This window comes from Petaurus breviceps, unplaced genomic scaffold (assembly GCF_028583685.1).
Source record: "Petaurus breviceps papuanus isolate PSGF00001 unplaced genomic scaffold, PetGlider_PUasm1.0 175, whole genome shotgun sequence".
In the NCBI taxonomy this organism is placed as follows: Eukaryota; Metazoa; Chordata; class Mammalia; order Diprotodontia; family Petauridae; genus Petaurus; species Petaurus breviceps.
In genome coordinates this window covers 59,909,615-59,931,462 of record NW_027185764.1, presented here as the reverse complement: position 1 = coordinate 59,931,462, position 21,848 = coordinate 59,909,615, and the positions used below count along the sequence as shown (strand labels likewise).

Sequence of the window (21,848 nt, the reverse complement as noted above, 5' to 3'; positions counted from 1 at the left end):
TAAGGCCAGGCCTTAGTAAGGCTGTTGGTGGGGGGTGGGGAGTGGGGTGAAAATACTTCTACGTTTGGGATTTAGTCAGATGGGATCCTTCTGAGGAATCTGCCTTGCCTGCCTAGATCCCTAATCCTTTTCTTTTACCAACATTTTTGCCTGATGACCTTTCCCCCTAGGCTAGTCCTGATGTCAGTCACAGTCCCTTTATCTTATCTGGTGTTTATCTTTAAAAAACTCAGAACATTTCACAGACTCAGTTACTTTCATTATTTTTTTTAGTATTCTCATCTTATACCTAACTGGATAGTGCTGCATATCTCAGAACTAAATAGAGACTAGAATTTGCTTAATTTCTCCCCTTATACTCCCCCCACTGAGTAAGTGGCCAAGAACCTGTGTCGGCTGATGTCTAATCATGTCTAAGTTATGTCTAATCCATAAGATGAATGTAACAGTGATGAAGTACAGTCTCTGGGTATATTATTACTATGATCATCATTAGTACTACTACTAGCTAACTAGCATTCATATAGCAAATTAAGGTTTGCAAAGCACTTTACATGTTGCCTCATTCTATCCTAGCAACAGTCTGTGAAATAGGTACTATTGTTATACTCATTTTATGAATGAAGAAACTGAGGCCAAAGTTAAATGACTTGTCTAGCTTGTAAAGTGTCTGAGGCAAGGGTCAAACTCAGGTTTTCATGATTCCAAGTCTAGGACTCTACCCACTATGCTGCCTAGCTGCCTACATCATCCTAGCAATATTTCAACTGTAATCCCAGAAGGTGGGTGAAGACTTTAGGAATATTTTTCTGATTTGGCTTTTTGGTTAAGGTCTCAGTCATGGACTTCAGTTTTCAAATGGGTGGGAGGGGGAGTATGTATTTAGTTTGTGAAGAGCCCAGCCCTGCTAGAAGGAAAAAACTTTCTCTCTCAGGGATTCCCTTCTCCCTCCTTCCCACCCCAAGAAAAAAAAAAAGAAAGGTGGGGCACAGGCCTTCCTGGTAGGGCTCACGATAGTCGTCCTACTAACTGTTAGATTAGCATTTTTTGCTTTGTGCATCTTGGGTGGATGAATTACCTTATGAGGGTGGGGGTGGGGTAAACTGGTTTGGGGAGTGATTGAAGAGTGGAACCTTCTTTTGTGCTGACAGTAGCAGGGTGCTGTTAGCACCTCCCACAGCACCCAGCTTCTCCTGTCACTCACCCTGAAAAAAACACAGAAGCTGCCCCGGTGAATGTGTTTCTATAGCCCCAGCCAGACATTGTCTTGTTAATCCTTCTGACGCCACAGAGGGAGAGAGAAAGACTCCAATATAGCATCAGATTGGTAAGGAAACTGAGGCAGGGTGCCCAGATCTAAGTCCTGGTAATTGTCACTTAGCACAGCGCCTGGCACATAGTAGTTGCTTAACAAATGTTTATGCCCTGGTGCTGTATTGGTTCTACCTTCTTTTCTCAGCAGGCATGGACCCCTAGAACAAAGAGATTTCAGTTATACATTCATTGTGCTAGTTACCACCACTGACCTGACTGGTGTGTGCTGGGAGCATTTCTTTTCTCCCTCGTTGTCCTACAAGATCTGGTCTCTTTACTCAGGAATTCAAAGAATGTGTTGTGTGCATGTGTGTGTGTGTGTGTGTGTGTGTGTGTGTGTGTGTGTGTGAGAGAGAGAGAGAGAGAGAAAGAAAGAGAGTATGTATGTGTGTGTGTGAAGCAATAAGATGGAACCCAGAATTTCTTGTTTATTTAACAATAAAAAATAGCATCTGTGTAGCATTTTAAAGTTTTCAAAGCATTTTAAACACATTATTAATTCATTTGAACTTCACCACAACTTTGTGAAGTTGGTAAGAAAGGTATTTTTAACCACATGCTACTGATGAGGAAACAGACTAAGGTTAAAGTGACCTGCCCACAGTCACACAGCTAGTAAGTGTCAGAAGTGGGATTTGAATCCAGATGTTTCTGACTTCAAGTCCAGAACTTGGTCCCTTCATACCCCTACAGCTTCTTATTTACTCACTAGACTAGGCTGTCTCCTTTGAATTTTATGTGTGGGGGTAAAGGGGTAAAGGGGAGGGAGAGAGATTACATGCAAAGTAAAATAAATATGAAATTCTTTGCATTGCTGGGGTATAGAGGAGAGCATATGTGTCTAAGAGAAAAGGGCTGTGCATCCATGAATATAGGAGAGATGTCTACGTAACAATGATATCAGCCCAGAATCTCAGACCTAGTAGGGACCTCAGAAATTATCTAGCCCAAATTCTACCTGTACAGCAAGCTCCTCCACAAGTGTCCCTGACAAATGGTCATCCAGCCTCTGATTGATTTCCAGTGATGGCAACTCACTATCAACTGAAATCCTTCCTTCCACTTTTGGAGTGCTAAAGTTCCTAGCAAGTTTTCCCTTACCCTAAGCCAAAACCTGCCTCCATGCAGCTTCTTCCCATTGTTCCTAGCTCCTAAGTTTTAGAGCTGAAAGGAATCTTAGACAGTTCTTCCCTCTGCCTGAGAAAACCATGTTGAATCCATGGTGGTATAATGGAAAGAATGCTGAATTTGGATTCAGAAGAACTGGATTTGAATCCTGACTGTGCTGTTTGCTTCCTAGATGATAACTTGGCCTTTCAGGCTCTCAGTTTCCTTGTCAATCAAATAAGGGACTTGGGACTGACAGTAAGGTATCTTTCCATTCTAAATCCTCACTGATGATGGCCCTTCAGATACTTGAGGACAGCCATTGTGTACTCTCTACTCTTTTCACTAGCTCAGTATTCCCATTTCTTTAAACTGATCCTCACATGAGATGGTTTCTAGTCTGCTCCCCCTCCTCTACATATATTATCTATCTAAATGTATCTGATGCTCTGCTGGGCAAATTGCAGGAAGAACTGCATAGACCTGGGTCCTGGAACAGACTCTTGGAGACAGAGCCATAGATAGCCCTTGTCCGATATCAGCAGAGCTGGGACTGCCTCAGTGGACTCTCCAAGCAGTGATCTGACCCAAATGCAACTGGGCTTAGAAGACAGGTGGTAGAGGCCAATGGAGGGTGATGTAGAGCTTTGGAAAGGGCACTGAACTTGGAGTCAAAGTTTAAAAGCCTGGCTCTTCTACTTACTACTTGAGGGTCCTTGAGTAAAACACTTCACCTCTCTGGGGCTCAGTTTCCTTGTCTATAAAATAAGGGAGTCAGACTAGATGACCTCCAAGGTCTCTTCCATCTGTAGACCTGGAGATCTATTGTTAGCACACATATGTGGTATGGAGTGTATTCAGTGGACTCCAAAGGAAGGTGAGGAATATATACTGTAATAAAGTTAGAATCATAGTGAGAAGAGACAGAAATCATCTAGTCTAATCAGCATGGTTTTATGGAGGACAGAGCATAAGTTCAGAAGAAGGTACTAAAGGTCACTAAAAGTAACACAGGCAGTAGATGTCTCAGTGGATAGAGCACTAGGCTTGAAGTCAGCCTTAGACACTGCCCTGTGACCCTGGGCAAGACACTTAGCCTCTATTTGCCTTAACTCACTAGAGAAGGAAATGGCAGACCTCTCCAGTATCTTTGCAAAGAAGACCCCACGGACAGTCAGGGGGGTTATGAAAAGTCAGACACAACTAAAGGACTGAATAACAACAATACAGCAAATGAGTAGGTGGCACTAAAAAAGCAGGTCTCTTTAACAATAATAATGGCTCAATTTTCTGTAGTATTTGAAGGTAACCCTAGGAGGTAGTTAGTGAAAATATTATTACCATTTTCCAAATGAGGAAACTGAGGCACAGTGCAAGAAGGGAAGAAACAAGAAAGGAAACAAGCATTTATAAAGCACTTACCACATACCAGGCACTGTGCTAAGAACTTTTCCAGTACGATCTCATTTGATCACAATAACCTTATAAGGTAGGTGCTATTATTATCCCCATTTTACAGTTGAGGAAACTGAAGCTAAGTGACTTGCCCAGGGTCATACAGCTAGTAAATGTCTGAGGTTAGATTGGGAGTTGGGTCTTCGCTGAGCTCTGTTGATTCGGCCGGCTAGTGGCCTCTCTTGAGTTCCTCACTCAGAAACCTACAGCTGGGACACTAATTCAGCTGTTGTCACTCCTAGGCCACTGTTCTTTCCACTATAAAATGCTGCCTCCCTTTAGCTTCTGTATCTGCAGATACATCTCCTTGGTAAAGGGTGAGGACTTCAGTCCTAGGCCCCCATGGTAAGCCAGACCAGGCAGGGGGTACTGCTTTAGCTGTATTCAGATCTCTCCTCTGAGGAGGCATCATTGAGGGTGATTTTTTAAAGGGTTTGGGGCAGGATCTCTGCCTAGTACAGTGTCTTGTACCTTTTTGGTGAAGTGAGCTTATTGATGATAACTGATTTTGCTGGTATAAGGAACTTTGAAAGAGGTAGCTCCTACCAGTGTAGCTAGTAATTATAGAGAATCTTATATCCTTGTTCATAGTAGGCACTTTCAAAATGTTTGTTGAATTGAATTGAGGCTTTTCACTGTCTGACAGGTGCTTGTAATCCTACAATGAGTTGGGTTGGAGTCTGCAAGGGTAAGATGGATTTGAAGTGTAGCTAGCTGCTCTGTGGGTTTTTCTCTGTCCTGTCATTTAAATAAAACCCTGGCATGCCTTCATCTTCACATGGCAACGAGCCTGCAGGATGGAGCATTAGGGGATTTTCAAAGGATTTTGACCCGACAGGCCATCAACTAGGAAACTAGGCCATTGTTACAAGGCTATAAAACCCAGCCCATATGACTCGGAGAGAAGTCAGGCAATGTCAAGAAATGAGGCTTGGATCTCCTCTCTGGCAATGGGCTGCTTTGCCAATGTTCCTCTTCTGGCATAGGGGCAGCGCACCATTGGGAGTGCACTCCTTGCAGCTGGTCCTACTCCAGGCAGCCATTTCTCTAACCAACCTTATTGACTACCTACTGTTTGCAAAAACCTGTGTTGCATTTAGTTAGCTCCCTTTTTCTCACCTGTAAAGGGGGGTGTTTCTCCATTATCCATTTCCTAAAGACCTAAGTGCATGGAAGTGTACAATATGGACTGTCTTTTTGAGATGGATAGGTGCCAGGGATGCTCACTGGGTGATTAGAGACCAATTATGGGCTAACACCCTTGGGTGTGCACTGGTAGTCCCTCCTGCTCTGCTGAGTTTGGAGAGTTATCCTCAGTGTTCTGACAGTACTTGACTCAGATCAAGCAGGCCTTTAGTTCCACACCCAAAATCCCAAATGGCAACAGAAAAGCAGTACTACCTGCTGGTTTCCCAGACCTTCTTTCTCTATGGGATGAAGATTAATAATGATAATAATATCATCTGCCCTTGGAACCACCCTGGGCTTTGATAGGATAGTTTTGGGCGAAAACTTTTAGCCTTTTCTTGCTCTATTGCAGGCCTCTGTGCACTCCCTGGGCATCTCCGGCTGTGTGCTCCCCTCCCTAAACTCCCTTATGTGCTGTCTTCCTCTATTAGAATGTGAGCTGCTTGAGGGCAAGGGCTATCTTACTTGTTTGAATTTGTATATTTAACAACATTGTGCCTGGCACTCATTGTTGTTCAGTTGTGTCCGACTCTTTGTGACTCCATTTGGGGTTTTCTTTGCAAAGCTACTGGCCTAGTTTGCCTTTTTCTTCTCCAGCATATTTTATAGATGAGGAAACTGAGGCAAACAGGGTGAAGTGACTTATCCTGGATCACAAGTGTTTGATGTCAGATTTGAACTCAGGAAGATGACTTTTCCTGACTTCAGACTAGGTGCTTTATTTACTGTACCACCTCGCTGCCCCCACCTGGCACACAGTAAGTTTAATAAATGTCTTTATCTCTGTAGATGGTAATAATGAATGTTGGCTTTTATACGGCACTTTAAGGTTTGCAGAGCCCCTTCCATATAATCGCATTTTATCCTTCTGGCATTGGAATGTAGGTGCTATTATTATCTGCATTTTACAAATGAGGCCTTTGAGGATGGAAGGTTGTTAGACTTGACCAGTGTGGCACGGCTAGTAAGGGACTGAAGCAATATTCATACTCACAATGATGACAGCAGCAACAACAAAACCTTTTCTATTTACCGAGCGCTTAAGGATTGCAGTGGGCTTTCTTTACAACCCTTTGCTTGTTAAGGTCCCAACTTCATTTGTTCACTAGTGGTTGGAGTTGTGAGAATTGGTTGCTTCAGGACATAGGTGTCTTGGTTGAGCCCTGACCTGTGTCATCACATACCTGAAGAGGACTTCCTTACCTGTCTCCTGGAGGAGATTGTTAGGGTGGCTATTGGGGGTGTCTGGAACAGCTCGTTGGCGCAGTGCACAGAGCACCAGGCCTGGAGTCACTGCTTTCTTCCAACAGGTGTCCCTGCTGTGAGCAGTTCATTTACCTAACAGACTTATTGAGCACCTACTGTTTGCAAAACCTTATGCTGAAAACCACAAAGAGAAATAAAACATAACAAGGAGCCTGTAGTCCAGTGGGAACAAGACATTCTTAATCAATATCTTAGGTTGTCTACTGAAACCCTTCATTCTCGTCTGAAACATTACCCGAACCAAGCTGGCAGAATCTAAGAGTCAGGCTGCTTTCATAGGCAGGTAGGTGCTGTACTGCAGAGGGGACAAACACAGAGCCCGTGCTGTGCCTACCAAATCAAAATGCAATTGATAAATAAATTGTAAATTGATAAAATTTAACAAAATAAATCAAAATAGATAAAATGACTTTTTAAAGCCACATGCATCCCACAGAGGCCCTTATGTGCAGTTTAGTGGACTCTGTTTCTACTTGAGTTTGACACTACTTGGATGGTGGAAGCTGGAATTAAAGTCAGGAAGATCTGAATTCGAATCCTGCTTCATACACTATTGGTGCATGTCCATGGACTAGTCACTTCATCTCTTTCAGTCTCAGTTTCCTCCTCTGTCAAATGGGGATGATAACAGCACCTCCTCACAGGATCAAATGATCAAGTGAAATAAAGTGTTATATAAATGCTAGTCATTCTGCTAGGATATGGCTTCTATAAAATCATACCAGTTAATGAACAGATAGAAAAGGTATAACCCCTTCTATGGAGGTCTAAGATTTCCTTTTAGTCTATTCTATTGACTTTGTATCCCTGACAGATTTAACATAAGGCTCAAAAGGGAAAGGGGGAGAAAAGGATGAAGAAATGAAAGCTTCTCAATAACAGAAGAGCTATCCAAAATCAGAATGGGCTACTGTTTTGGGGGGAGTGAGTCATGGGTGGGGGTACTAAAGAAGGAGTTCTTGATTTGGGGAAAAGGTTGGACCAAAGGATCTCAGGGGTCACTTGTAACTCTGTGATTCTTCTTTAAGCACTATTTGTGTGGGACAGGCCTAGAGGAATTCAGAGGAAGGGGAAGAGCATCAAGAAAGATGTTATGAAAGAGGTGACCTCTGAGTTGGGCCTTGAAGAATAGGATAGTAGGTATGGATGAGAAGGGTAGCTAGCTGGTACAGTGGATACAGTACCAGCCTGGAGCCAAGAGAACTCCTCTTCTTGAGTTCAGATCTGGCCTCAGACACTTATTAGCTGTGTCACTTTGGGTCAGTCACTTAATCTGCTTTACCTCACTTTTCTCTTCTGTAAAGTGAGTTAGAGAAGGATATTAGCAAACCACTCCAGTATCTCTGCCACGAAAACTCCAAATGGGGTCACGGAGAGTCACCGAAAAACAACAGTGGGTGAGAAGAAGCATGCCATTCCAGGCATAGGAAATGGCACTAGTAAAGATGCAGAGACGGGAAGATGAAAGGTGTATGTGAGGAACTTTAAGTAGTCCTGGTGAATTAGAGCAGGGGATCTGCATAAAAAGGGCATAGGAGAGGAGGCTATAGTTCCCAGAGAGAGTAGTGAGCCATTCATCTAGATCAGAGGTGTCAGTCACACGGGGTCAACCCATGAACCAGGTTAAAATGTAATTGGGAAATATTTAACAAAATAAACAAAAATACGGTAGAAAATAGATAATGTTAATATGTGGTTTTCTAAGTCGGCATGCAGCCCACAGGGATCCTTACGTGTGGTTTAGTGACTCTTGTTTCTGTTTGAGTTCGATAACATCAATCTAGACTGCCACGGCTAGCCAGGATGAGGAAATGTGCCTTGTTATTCTTAGGAGGGGAAGGGCAGCCTCTTGCTTAGCTCTGTCTAAAGATGTGGTTCTTAACCTGGTGTCTGTGGACTTTTAAAAAATACTTTGATAACTATTTCAATGTAATTGGTTTCCTTTCTAATCCCAGTTTTTAAAAATGCATATAAAAACATTATTCTAAGAAGAACTCCATAGGCTTCATTAGATTGCCAAAGGAGTCCATGACATCCAAAAAAGGTTTTGAATCCCTAGTCTAGGTTAGAACACTGGGCCTGGAATCAGGAAGACCTGAGTTCAAATTCAGTCAGAGACACATATTAGCTGTGTGGTCCTGGGCAAGTCACTTTACCTCTGCCTCAGTTTTCTCAAAAGTAAAATAGAAATAATAACATCTACCTACCAGTCTTGTTGTGAGGATCAGATGAAATATTTGTAAAGCACTTAGCATATGCCTGGTACGTAGTAAGCAGGTAGAAGGGCCAGGGGTTAAGGTGTGTTTGGAAGTGAATTCTAGAGCTAACCCTGCTTTCAGAAAACATTATGTCGGGACAGCTAAGTGGCGCAGTGAATAGAGCACTGGCCCTGGAGTCAGGAGGACCTGAGTTTAAATCCAGCCTCAAACACTTAACATTTACTAGCCATGTGACCTTGGGCAAGTCACTTAACCCTAATTGCCCTACCTTGCCCTCTGAAAAAAAAAAAAGAAAACATTATGTCTACCCAACTTCAGAATATAATAATTATAGTATTGACACTAAAATAGCTAACACATATAGAATGCTTTAAGGTTTGCAAAATGATTTACAAATATTATCTCATTTGGTCCTTAGGACAACCCTTGGAGGTAGGTGCAGTTATTATTTCCATTTTACAGAAGAGGAAACTGAGGGGAATAGAAGTTAAGTGACTTGCCCAGGGTCACACAGCTACTAAGTATGGGACCAGATTCAAATTCAGGTCTTCTGATTTCAAGTCCAGTGCTCAGTGGTTTGTGCCACTTTTATGAGCTTTCCATATTGCATCTAATACCTGTTGAGCTTCCCCAAAAAGGGCAATGTCCTGAGGGCACAGGGTGTCCTGCAGCTAGTTTCCCCAGAGTAAGTCTGACCCAGTCCTCATTTTGTGGGACAAAGGTATGAGTGAGGCCCCCTGTTTAATCCTGCTTTGCTCTATGAACTCTCTGAATTTATAGGCTTACAAGCACTTTGGAGTACAGGAAGGTGACGTGTACACAGCAATGGGTGTGTACCTGGGGATTATGTGAGTCCTGTTAGATCACATCTTGCCCTGGCCCCAGTGAGGAGCTGCCCCAAATCCTCATGAAACAAGTCCCCATCTGTCTTGGGTAGGGCGGGGCACTGGAATGAGCCCCTGACCTACTTTATAGCAGGGCTCTCCCCCCTTCAATGGAATTAGCACCTGACTGGTCCCTTTCCAGGGCATGCTTTTGTTTATTTTGTTTATTACTGGGGAATATCTGGAGACAGGTAGTACATTACCTAAAATGAGACTAGGGAAAGACCCCACGAGATAAGAAGCCAACATGACCCCTACTCTGCCCCTCTTTCCATGAAAGGACCAAGACACTTTAAATCAAGACATGGTAGGGTACGTACATGGATAGGCTATAACTAGTTTTTGCTTTGAAGATGGAGTTGACCTTAAAGAAGGCTACAGATAAAACCCATCCCTGGAGACCAAGGGGACTTTGCCTTAGAAACACTAGTCCTTTCCTAGGCCACAGTGTCTGGAGCTAGCAGATGGAGTATGACCTGGGACTCAGAGAGCTGGTGGGGCTGGTGGGGTTGGAGGTCAGAGGAAGGCAGGTAAGCTGATCAGCTTTGTTAAGTGTGAGTTTATTACCTTCAGGGGCCAAAAGCCTTCCCAACAAACACCTCTTCAGTTTTATAATGGAAGTCAGTGGGAAAATATCATCTGCCAGGGATCAATTTGCTCTGGGCCTTAGATTCCTAATCATATGAAGAGTCATTGTCAAGAGCCAAGCCCATCAATTAAGCCGGCTTGAACATGAATACAAGCCTATATATCCAGAGAGCAGAAGAAAATAAGCCTGAGCCAAATGAAATTCAGGCATTGGGCCATGAAAGAACCTAATCTATTTCCTTCTTCTCTTTTCTATTCCCTTTTGGAGTCTGTTTTCATAAGAATTATATTTCACATTCATAGAAAGAATTTTTAGATTGACATGGTGTTTTTCCTCACAGCAACCTTGTCAGAGTGGATAAGTGCAAGTATTAAAAGCCCATTTTACAGATGAGGAAATTGAGACTTAGGTTAAATAACTGGGCTGACCAGGGTTACACAGCCAGGATCCAAAGCCATGTCTCTGATTCCAATTTCATTTTTCCTTTAACTGCTACACCATAGCTGCCTCTCAGTGAAGGCTTAGGGGCAACGGCCTCTATATCTATTTATAATCCTGTCTATAGTTTGTCAGCCTGTTGGCTTTGGGGAGCAGGAAGAGGGAAAGAAAGAATGAATTATAGAATCTTTGAACGATATAATATCAGAACTGGAAAAGACTTAAACCTGGGGCTCTCAATTCTTGCCCATGATCTTTCAGTGACAACAAATTCTAAATCTAAATCAATCTGAGAATTGTTGTGGGTTCACTCTGGGCAGTCTCCTTACCCATGAGCATTCTGACATCTGTCATCAGATGGCTCTCTTTATTTTTAAACTGCTGGAAATCTGCTAAAGTCCTACGTTGATGGGCACTTTGCTACCCAACAAGTACCATTTTGATATGCGAATAGTCATTAGTAAAAGCTCTATTAGTACTTTTGATTTGATCTCTGCAAACTCTCCTGCATTCTTCTACTTCTCTCCATTGCCACCACCCAAGGGTAGGCCCTCATCACCTCAGAGCTCTGCTAGAATAGGTTCCTAATAGGTTTCCCTGCTTCTTGCCTCTCCTCTGTCCAGTCCATACTCCATAGTTTCCAAAATCATCTTCTTAAAGCATAGCTCTGATGAGGTGCTGAAATCAGGATTGTTAAAGTTTCTAGGTGAGTATCTACGCCTCAGAAATCTACAAACTCTACAAACAAGGGCTTGATTTATTGTTCTGTTGATTGTTTAGACTTAAGAAGTTATGGAGAAAATATTTATAATGCAGATTAAACTTTGAAGTGTGTCTTGCATACCTTTTTAAAAATATATCTTAATAATTCCAAAAGACTCATGACAGAAAAAGCTATCCACATGCAGAGAAAGAACTCTGGAGTCTGGATGCAGATTGAAGTATATTATTTTTACTTTTTTTTTGTTCTTTGTGGCTTTTCCCTTTTGTTCTTCTTTCACAACATGGCTAATGTGGTAATATGTTTCCGTGATTGCATGTGTATAACCCATATCAGATTGCTTGCCATCTTGGGTGGGGGGAGGGAAGAGAAGGAAGGAAGAAAATTTTAAACTCAAAATCTTATAAAAATGAATGTTGAAAACTAGTGTGTGTGTGTGTGTGGGGGGGGTGAGAGCCAATTGTTAAGTATATACCAACACATCCCTGGTCTGAACATCTGACCATTCCCAAGATCAAAAACTTTTAGTGGCTCCCCACCCATTCCATCCAGGATAAAGTATATACTCCTCAGCCTAGAACTTCAGGTTGGGCATTGTCCAGATCCATCCTTTCTGGCGTTTTTCATATTACTCCTCTTGAACCTTGTATGGTTGTTGTGAGGGTCAAATGAAATTACATACATAAAACTCTTTGCAAACCTTAAAGCTGCATATAAATGCTAGTTGTTTTTCTTCTTCATGTCGTCCGTGTTCTTTCCAAATTAGACTGCTTGCCATTCCCTGAATTTTCATGCCTTTGCACAAGCTGGCTGTCTCCTGTGCATGGATGTACTCCTTCTGTAACTCTCTGCCTTTCAGAATCTTGTCTTCCTTCAGGACTCAACTCAGGTTGTCATCTGTGCAGCAAGCTTTTCCTTATTGCTCCAGTTGTTAATTCTGCCTCCTTCAAATTTTGCTTCCTCTACTCTCTAGAAACATTCTGTTCTAGTATCCAAGACAAATCCCTCCAGTAGAATAAAAGTTCCTTGAGACCAAAGACTAGTATATTTTTCTCTCTAGCACCTAACAGCAGTGCCTTGCACATAGAAGGCATTTTGCTTGCTGAACTGATTCAGTCTGGGACAGAGTGGTCAGAATGAGTTTATTGCTACTGGATATTAACCAGGTGTGGACAGCTCCTTGTCCTAGGAGATTAAAAGAGGTAGGGCTCCCCACTTAAGCAAGGCTTGGAAGATTAGTTCTTAGGTTCTAACCATAAAGGGCTGCTCTCTCCTCTTGTTTGAAGATGCCATTGCTAACTCTAGTTACTGTAGGAAGAAGATGCAGTAAATCTAGGAGGGGGAAAAATGTATGAAAATATAAAAATCAATGACTTTGGGTACGATTTAGGCATATCAAAGCTGTGACAATTCCTTTTTGGCATGAGGGAGGACTCGTATTTATGGAAAGGATTTGGTGGGTACTGATAGAGACACAAAAAAAGAAGGCAGGAAAGAGAAGAGCATCAGTGAAACATATACAGAAGAGGGGAGAAGGAAGTTCAGAAGAGGAGCAGAAAGAACAGTTTTCTTGCCATTGCCCTAAGTGTAACATATACTACCCCCCACTTAAAAAAATTGTATTTAATTTTTCCAATTACATGTAAAGACAGTTTTTAACATTCATTTTGAAATAAAGTTTTGAGTTCCAAGTTGTCTCTCTCTCTCTCCCTCCCCTTCCTCCTCCCTAGGCTAGAGCAAAAATAAAATTATTTATTAAATAAAATTTTGGCTAGACCAAAAATAAAGCAAACATAAAAAAACAAAAAAAAATTGTTAAAATTTTCCCTAGAACTACATAGTCTTAACAGTTAGAAGGGTCTGCTCAAGGGCTTTTCAGTCCAACCCCTACCCAAGTATGAATCTTGTCAAATGCTCATGATCCCATCTCTGATTGAAGACCTACAATGATGCCCGGGATTAAAATCCCACTCTGGAGTGAGACTGAGGCATTCTAGTACTCCTCAGGAGAGTTATCATTGTTAGGAAATTGCTTTATGTTGAGTCAAAATTTCCCTCCCTCTAACTTCTACCCATGGGCCCTAGTTCTGTTCTTTGGGGCCAAATACAATATATCTAATCCTTGGTCTAAGTGAAAGCCACATATTTGAAGACAGCTATCATGTGGTGTGGTGGAAAGGGTTCTGGACGGAACTTCACAGAACTTGGATTTAAATCCTGGTTCTGACTTGGTTGCTTGATGTGCTTTTGAGCGAATCACTTAAACCTAGCCGCTGAGCCTCAGTTTCCTCATCTGTAAAACAAGAGTGGTACTAGCTAACCTCTAAGATTTCTTCCAATGTTCAACCAATGAGCCTTTGCCTCCTAAGTCAACTCCTCTGTAGGCCGAATTTCCCTATTTTCTTCAGTTGGTCTTCTTTAGACAGTTTCAAGAATATGAATGCTTAGGAACTGTGTTTTTTATAGTGGAATTCAGTTTGGAACATAGGATTCATTTAACGAGAAATAACTTTGGAAAAAGCTGTCCTGGAATGCATTTGTTCCCCTTCTACTGGTTCTGATGGTAACAGGTCCTCTGTGAAAGACCTCCTTTGATGTCTCATTGAGACATGGAGTTGACCCTGGCTTCCCAAAGATTATGCCCAGTAAAGTACATGCTCTGGCAGGTCCTACTAAGCTGGAAAAGTTACAAGCACAGGCTCAGCAATGAACTGGGATGAACAAGGATGTCTGTTATTTGAAGCACAACATAGCTGAATTCAGAAAGGCTTATCACCAGATTAACTGTTATTGTTCAGTTGTTTCAGTCGTGTCTGATTCTTCATGACCCTATTTGGGGTTTTCTTGGCAAAGGTACTGGAGTGGTTTGCCATTTCTTTCTCTAGCTCATTTTACAGATGAGGAAACTGAGGCAAACAAGATTAAGTGACTTGCCCAAGGTCACACAGCTTGTAAGTGTCTGAGGTTGGATTTGAATGCAGGTCTTTCTGAGGCCTGGTGCTCTATCCACTTGGACACCTAACTGCCCCAGTTGGCTGTGGTTGAAGATCACATACTAGGTTGTAGGGGATTGTCAATGGTCTGTAATCCATGTTGATTCTTATACTAAAAACTACTGAAGTGCTGAAATATTAAAGATCTCTGTGTCTCAGAAAATCATTTTCAAGGTCTCTTTAAACACAGTGCTGTATTGGGAGTCATACATTCCAAAATGTTTTGGATAGGCCTGCTCTCTCCCCTCTGGGAATTTCTTATCTAAAAGGAAATCTTGCTGATTCATCCTTTGATGAGTTTTGAAAGTCATCCTCAAAGATTGAGTGGGTAGGTGTCTTGGGTATGACATCATGGGAAGTTTTGGTAAATATTTAAAAAGGGGATCTAGGTGAAAGTCAGGCTTTAAATATTCCACATCCTTCTGCTAACATACTATATGCTAGAGTGGGAAGGAACCTTCAAGGTTACTGAATTCAAATCCATCATTGGAACTGAGACCCAGAAGTGCAGTGACTTGCTTAGGGTCATAGTTGTTTGTCCTTCTTTCTTGAAGAGGACCACGACATCAGGAAGGTGATGCCATGACTTGCAAATGAATAGGATTTAAGTGAAGGAGGGCTGTGCAAAGTCACCAGGCTCACTTTCTCCTCCAGAGCCATCAAGGTCCAGTGGCAAGATACAGATCAGGGTGACTGGATCTGGCCCCCAGAGACATAATGACTTGTTGAGGCAAAATTGGAACAAATATGTCCTCAACCTCACTGGAGTTCTCTTCCCACTTGCTGAGCTCCTCTTGGGGAGCCCGAGTTTGGTGGCAAAATACTGACATGTCTTGGCGGCTACACTCACCCCAAAGTGGGGTGAGGACCAACCTGTAAGGGCCTGCTCTCTGGGACAATGTGCCCCTGTGCTGAGGCCCAGGTGAGCTCATTGCAGAGAGCGTGCAGACACGCCCAAGAGCAGGCTGCAGTCTTTATGGCCCTGAGCGATGGATGGGAGGGGTGGTTGGGCAGCAGCCTTATTGGGCTGGGTTTGAGGAAGGGGTGAGGGAACGAAAAAAGGAGGGAGGAGGTAAGATTGTGGGTCTTGAATGGAGTAATCATGTGGCGACCCACAGTTGTGAGCCTTCCACGTGCACCTCTGGCCAGAATAATTCACAGCCTTGCTGTGTGGTGTGTTGAAGGGGAAGGAGAGGAAGCTTGTCACCAAGCTGCAGGTAAAGGTGTGACCCACACTGTCACCAAGCTGAAGATAAATACATAAGCCAGTTGGAACAGTTGCTATCAGAGAGTCTGCTTGGAAGTTCCCTTTTATATTGTCTGTTTACTTGGCACAGAGTAACAACAATGCTGGTGAGCTGATGCCAGAGCCTCGCCTTGCTCAGTGCTGAGGTCAACTAAGCAGACACCAGGTAGTTCTCTGGGGGCTTTGTGACTGAAATGGCATCAGCTTCAGAAGTAGATACTGACCCATGGAAGGACAGAGACAATGCTCAGCAGCCCCGAGAGCGGCTGAGGTTTGTGGCTGGGATTTGGCACTCAAAACCCTCACCCCCACCTTTTGTAACCCATCCTTTCCCCTGTTTTTCTCAGGGTCCAAGCAGTTACCTGCTCAGAGTCTTAGCATCTGAATCACTCATTTGACATCTAAGTCAGAGAGAAGGCTCAGCCATACCCCAGATCACACAGATGGTAACTTTGTTAGCTTTAGAACTGAAAAGGACATCTCATTCAACCCCCTCATTTGACAAGAATTTGAACCCAGGTCCTCTTGGCTCTAAACCTAGTGCTTTACCTTCCCCCATACCCAACAGAGTAGCAGAACATCTCCCTACCCAAAGCACAGTACCTAGCACCTAGTTAAGCACTTAAAAAATGCTTGTCTTTGCACCCATGCCGATTGTTATGGGAACCAATCTCTATTGGCAAAATTCTGGAAATTATGATAGATACCATGAGCAGCAGTCTTCCTTCTACTTTTGCTCTGAGCCAAATTTAGTAGCAAATGTCATAGAAGGGGAAAGCAACTCACTTCTTTCTGGGCTTCAGTTTCCGAATTTGAACTAGACGATCTTCAAGGTTCTTTCTAGCTCTAAAATGATGCTTTACAATCCTAAGGAAACAGAACATAGTCCTCACTTTCAAGAGATTTCTAATCTAGCCAAGAATACAGAACCAAGAGGCAGTGTGGTGCATCGGAGGACTTGAGGATTCTTTCCTAACTCTGCTCCTTACTATTTTGTGTGACCACAGGCAAATTATTTAATCTCAGTGGGCCTCAGTTTCCTCATCTGGAACTAACCTTTAAGGTGCCCTTTTAGCTCTCAGTCTGTTATCCTATCGATTAAGAGAGTACCTTGTGCTAAAATTTGTGGTCCCGACTTTAAGTTCAGGATCATTTAGAGAAAGGAGAGATTTGTGTGGACTGGGTAGTAGAAGGTTTTGTGGAGCGTGTGGGACTTGAGTTGGGCCCAAGAAGCATTACTTCTGGGACTTGGTGACTTTTAGCCTCTCATGTGGCTGAGTTTATAGAGTCATAGAATCTTAGCGTTAGGGTCTTATAGAATATAGATGACCTAGTCCAGCAAAGTTCTGTCCTTTGGTCCTTGTTTCTTCACCCTTGCTATTCTCTACATTCTCTCCCTTAATGTTTTCATCTGTCCCCATGATTTTATTTATCACTTCTTTTGCAGTTGACTCCCACATCTTTATCTCTACTCTCAGCTTGTCTCCAGAGCTACAGTTCAAAAACTCTCACTGCTTACTAAATATCCCTATCTGGATGTCCCATAAGCACTTGAAACTCAGCACTGGGGCTAGGGACTAAATCTGTGATTTCATTGACTTAGGAAACTCCCAGATAAGGATATTACCTCCACCAATCCTGGTCAGCAGCTTCTTTTCAACTTGCAGATTTAGAGAGCTACCTAGAACTATGTGAGTTAAAGGACTTTCTTAGGATTTTACAGCCAGCAGGTGTCAGAGGTGGGACTCAGATGATTACCTGGTTGAAGGGGGAGCATCTGATGGCAGAGCCTGAGTAGGAATAGTCACCCTTACTACTTGATGTCATATCATCTCCTTAACAAAGCAGAAAACTCTCTGTGGGACAGGGGTTCTTAACCTGAGGTCCATGAGCTTGTTTTTCCTAATGTTTTAATAACTATTTCAGTAGAATTGATTCCTTTCTAATACTAAATATTTTATTTTATGAATTTAAGCACATCATTCTGAGAAGGGGTCTATAGTCATCACCAGATTTCCAAAGGGAAGGGGTCTGGGACACACAAAAAGGTTAAGAATCCCTGTTCTGGTCAAACTTTCTTGATTTACAGAGTAGGAAACTGAGACTCAGAAAAAGGGAGTTTCCTGGGCTCAAATAGTAAGCTAGAACCAGGATGAAAATTAAATTTCCTGACTTACAGCACAGATGCCCCAATTAATAGACTGACTAATGAACCTCTGAAGGGGAATCTGAGGGAAGTCATTGTTCCCATCTGAGCTTAGGGTGAGAGAATGTGGACATTGAGCTCTTTCTGATTGCCCACACCAAATTTGGGGTTCAAGAACCCCTCCGATGAAGAGTAGGTTCTCAAGCTTCCAGCAAGTTTAGAAGTCTTACAAAGGGGGAGTGAGGAAACTAGACTGGGAGCCGTGGGGAAAGACGTAGACTTTGAGTTTGTGTTGTGGAGGCCAAGCCCCATCATGAGTTCAGAGGAAACAAGTTGTTTGTTCTTCCTGCCACAAGTCTAAAGGCTACGGCCTCTGCACTTGCTGAGATGGCAGGAGAGCTCAGAGTACAGAAAAATGTGAAATGGGAAGAAAACCAGCAGCCCAGAAGTGCCCAGCCTTTGGTTAGTCAGGCTCAAGCAAGAATCCATGGGCTGAGCCAGAAAGGATCAAGCATCCTCCGGCCAGGTGTCAGGATAGGCAAGTTAGGCAAGTCACTTGGCCAGAGTAGTTCTTGTACACATTTCTTTTTAATATGAGCACATATTTTAATGCCAAAAAATTCTGTTCTCTATGGCATCAATATGGTTTATAGTGAGACAAAATGCATTATCTGACTGAAGGCTCAAAGCCTAAATATGTTACCAAAACCAAGGGGTCTGACTTTCAAAATTCCAACATGAAAATGTCCTGTTCGACCTTTTCCCTGCTCCTCAGACCATTTATTGAGATAGCCTCAGCCATAGGTACAGAAAAAGACTTTCCCTCTTCTCCCAGGATCCTAAGATAAGAATTACTTGGGCTCACCAGAATCAGTCTTTAGTTGAGCTCTGTTACATACTGGTTGACCTCAGGCAAGTGTATTCCACCTTTCTGGTCTTTGTTTGGTGAAGCATACCTCTCTTTTTGTGACAGGGAAGAGGGAACTATGAGGGTGGAATATAAACATTGTCAGATGTGTTCACTGGATAACAGCTGGGTTTTTTTTGCTTGTTTTTCTTTGTTACAAAAAAAGTTTCCAGAAATTACAATGAAATAACAAAATGCACCAACAATATAAACATTGTCAGATGTGTTCACTGTGTAACAGCTGTTTTTTGCTTGTTTTTCTTTGTTGCTAAAAAAAAAAAAATCTCCAGAAATTTCAATGATAGACTATATCAACAAAACTTGTCCAACAAAAATTAAAATAGCCATGGTGGTGTCTGCTTATAATTCCTGCTACTGGGGGAGGTTGAGGCTGGTAGTTCTAGGAGTTCTGAGCTGTATTAAGGCTATCAGGACCATGCTTAAGTCCAGAACGAATATGGTCAGCCTTAGAGATCCGAGGGCTGCCAGGTTGCCTTAGGGGGAATGAACCAGCCAGAGTGGAAAAATAGAGCCAGTTAAGGCTTCCATAGTGGTCATAATCAGGACAGCACCTATGAGCAGCCACTGTGTTTCCAGCCCAAGCAAGAGAGGGAGACCCAGTCTCAAAAACAATAAAATAAAAATACATCTGGGGGACTTTGAATAGATGTTAGGTTATTTCTCAGGTCTTTTTCAGCTCTGACATTCTGATCCTGGACCCTACACCTAGGAACTTCTGGGGAAACTAGCTATAGTTAAGGTAGTAAGGTAGGAGAGAAGGCCCTGGCCTGGGCCACATTCTGAAAGTTGCCCCAGCTCTAATGGGTGGGCAGATTGGGATTCACTTGTGCTTTGAGCAGGTTGGGGTCTCACTCTCCTGGCCTCTCCCCCCCGACAGGTGATTGCTGTGGTCATGGACATGTTTACAGATGTCGACATTTTCAAGGACCTGCTAGATGCTGGCTTCAAGAGGAAGGTGGCTGTGTATATCATTGTGGATGAAGCCAATGTGAAGTATTTCTTGCACATGTGTGAGCGGGCCCAGATGCACACAGGACACCTGAAGGTAAGGCTGACCTGCCTGTCCATGCAGGTATGCAGCATCTTGATCAGAGGCTGAAGACTATCATTTGTAAGTGATAGTCAAAGAATATTGATTCACGGCCTCCTATCTGTGTCTGGCTGTAAAGAGGGTATGAACATGTGTTAGACGCTGCTCCTGGCCTCAAGGGGCTTCCAGGAGGGTTGTGAACATGAGACTCTCACACATGGAAACTCTCTAGGCAGAATGATGGATGACTGAGTGAGTGATACAGAGGGAATAGCAGAAGAACTCAGAGGAGGGAGATGCCACCATGAAATGTGATGGCCAGAGAGGGGAGGATTTGGGCTGAGTCTAAGAGTGTGTATAGGATTTGGAGAGGTGGAGGGGAAGAGGACATTATCACAAAGAAATTGAAAGCTGGGATTTCCAAGGATTTTGAGGCAGCTAGCCTACTGGAGCAGAGGGTCTGGAACCCGATGTGGGAGGCCAGCCTAAGGAGAGTGGAAAGAACATAGGTCTGGTAATCAGATGATTGGGGTTCTCATTGGGATTTTGATGTGACCTTGAAAAGATCACTTCCATTCTCTGAGGTTCAATTCCTTTCTCTATAAAGATGAAGGTTGAACTAGATTACCTTTAAGGTCCTTCCCAGCCCTAATATGTTTATGATTTTGTTATTTTCTTGTAGAAGCAATGGTGAGAAATCATATTTTTATTTGAGTCCCTGGTATGTGCCAGATACTGTCCTAGGGGGTCTGGCAGAAGGAAAAAAAAGCCCCGGGGAGTTAAAAAGGAAGGAGGAATTCTTTCCAGCAAGTCTCACAGAAAGGCCTAGATCCTAATGAGAATGCCAGAACTTTGAATTAATTAACCTGAATAGCCTCAAAAGCATGAACAAGGATTCAGAAGTAAGAGAGACTCCAGACATACCAGGTTAACAAGCTACCAAGCTCCAATGCCTGTAATTTAAGTGCATTTTTTCAAGTGTGATTTTTTCCCCCCCACTCCCAAGCCTGAGCCCTTTCAAGTGGCTTAAGTGAAGCAGGAGAGAGATTTCTTCTGAGTTTGCAGATTCCATTGTACTTGGATCTGACCAACTGGGAGGCTGCCTTCTTGGGATTCCTTAGCTTTGTTCTTTCCGACCCCCATGCCTGTCCTCCATATAATTATCAAAAGGAATATAATATGAAAGCTGTAAAACAGTCATTTAGAGACTGTCAAATCCAACTTTGTCATTGTACAGATGAGGAAACTGAACCACAGAAGAATCATCATGGTGTGGTGGAAAAACCAGTGGCCTGGGCATTAAGAAGCCTGGCATCTGGTCCTAACTCTGTCATTAATTCATTGAGTGACCTTACTCAGGTAACTTTATCTCTCTAGGCCATAAGTTTCTCCATCTTCAAAAATCAAGGTGTTCAACAAAATTAGCACTGAATTCCCTAAAAAATTCTTTGATTCTATTCTAAGTCATTAACCCAAGGCCACATAGCTAGATGTTGCTATTAATTATATTATCTTTCCAATAATTTATCACAAGTTATGTTGTAACTAATGGGTCTCATCTATATGATACTTTAAGGTTTTCAAAACTATTTCCACTTGTTATCTCATCTGAGCCTCAGAACAGTCCTGTGAGCTAGATGATGCAAGTATCATTATCCCCATTTTACATAGCCTAGAAAGAAACCTGTGAATTAGAGAGGGTGAGTTAGGGTGGGAGAGGAGGAAAGCATCTTGTATAGAAAAGACTCCCAACAACAGTAAGGAAGAGCTTTGGCCATGAGTGAAGAGAGGGATTCTGATAAATGAGAGGGTCAACATCTCTGTGCTATTCATAAGGGCAAGCTAGAAAGTATTAGTACTCTACTTCTGGATCGTTTCAATTCAACAAGCACTTAGAATATGTAAGTCACCTTGCTAGAGATTAGAGGTGCAAAGAGACCATGGCTTTACCCTCAAGGAGTTTGTACTTCAATGGAACTCCATTTTTCAAGAATGTCTTTTTAAAATTTTTTTTTATTCTTTTTGCTTTTTGGAGTGGGGAAGGCAGGGCAATTGGGGTTAAGTGACTTGCCCAAGGTCACATGGCTAGTACAGGTTAAGTGTCTGAGGCTGGATTTGAACTTAGGTCTTCCTGACTCCAGGACTGGTGCTGTATTCACTGCACCACCTAGCCACCCCCCAAGAGCATCTTCAGGGTTTTCCAAAGACGCTGCAGGATTGGTGGTGTTAGTGGTCTGGGTGTGAGCTGTGGGTACTTCATAAAGGGCTTTTGTAATAGTTTTTTGCTTGTTTGTTTACTTTGCTCAAATGGATAACTCCATCAC

The 21,848-nt window shown here is 42.7% G+C and overlaps 2 protein-coding genes across 3 annotated transcripts in view; one reads left to right on the top strand and one right to left on the bottom strand.

Moving 5' to 3' along the window:
• The window catches only part of SLC5A10 (solute carrier family 5 member 10), a 182,307-nt gene that overhangs the window by 66,058 nt on the left and 94,401 nt on the right, over window positions 1-21,848 (bottom strand). The gene's annotated exons all lie outside the window — the stretch shown is intronic.
• The window catches only part of FAM83G (family with sequence similarity 83 member G), a 59,800-nt gene that overhangs the window by 11,260 nt on the left and 26,692 nt on the right, over window positions 1-21,848 (top strand). For both annotated transcript variants that reach the window (XM_069085194.1, XM_069085193.1), the window contains exon 3: window positions 19,372-19,539. In XM_069085194.1, coding sequence (XP_068941295.1) covers window positions 19,372-19,539 — 168 coding nt within the window. The remainder of the gene's footprint in view (window positions 1-19,371; window positions 19,540-21,848) is intronic.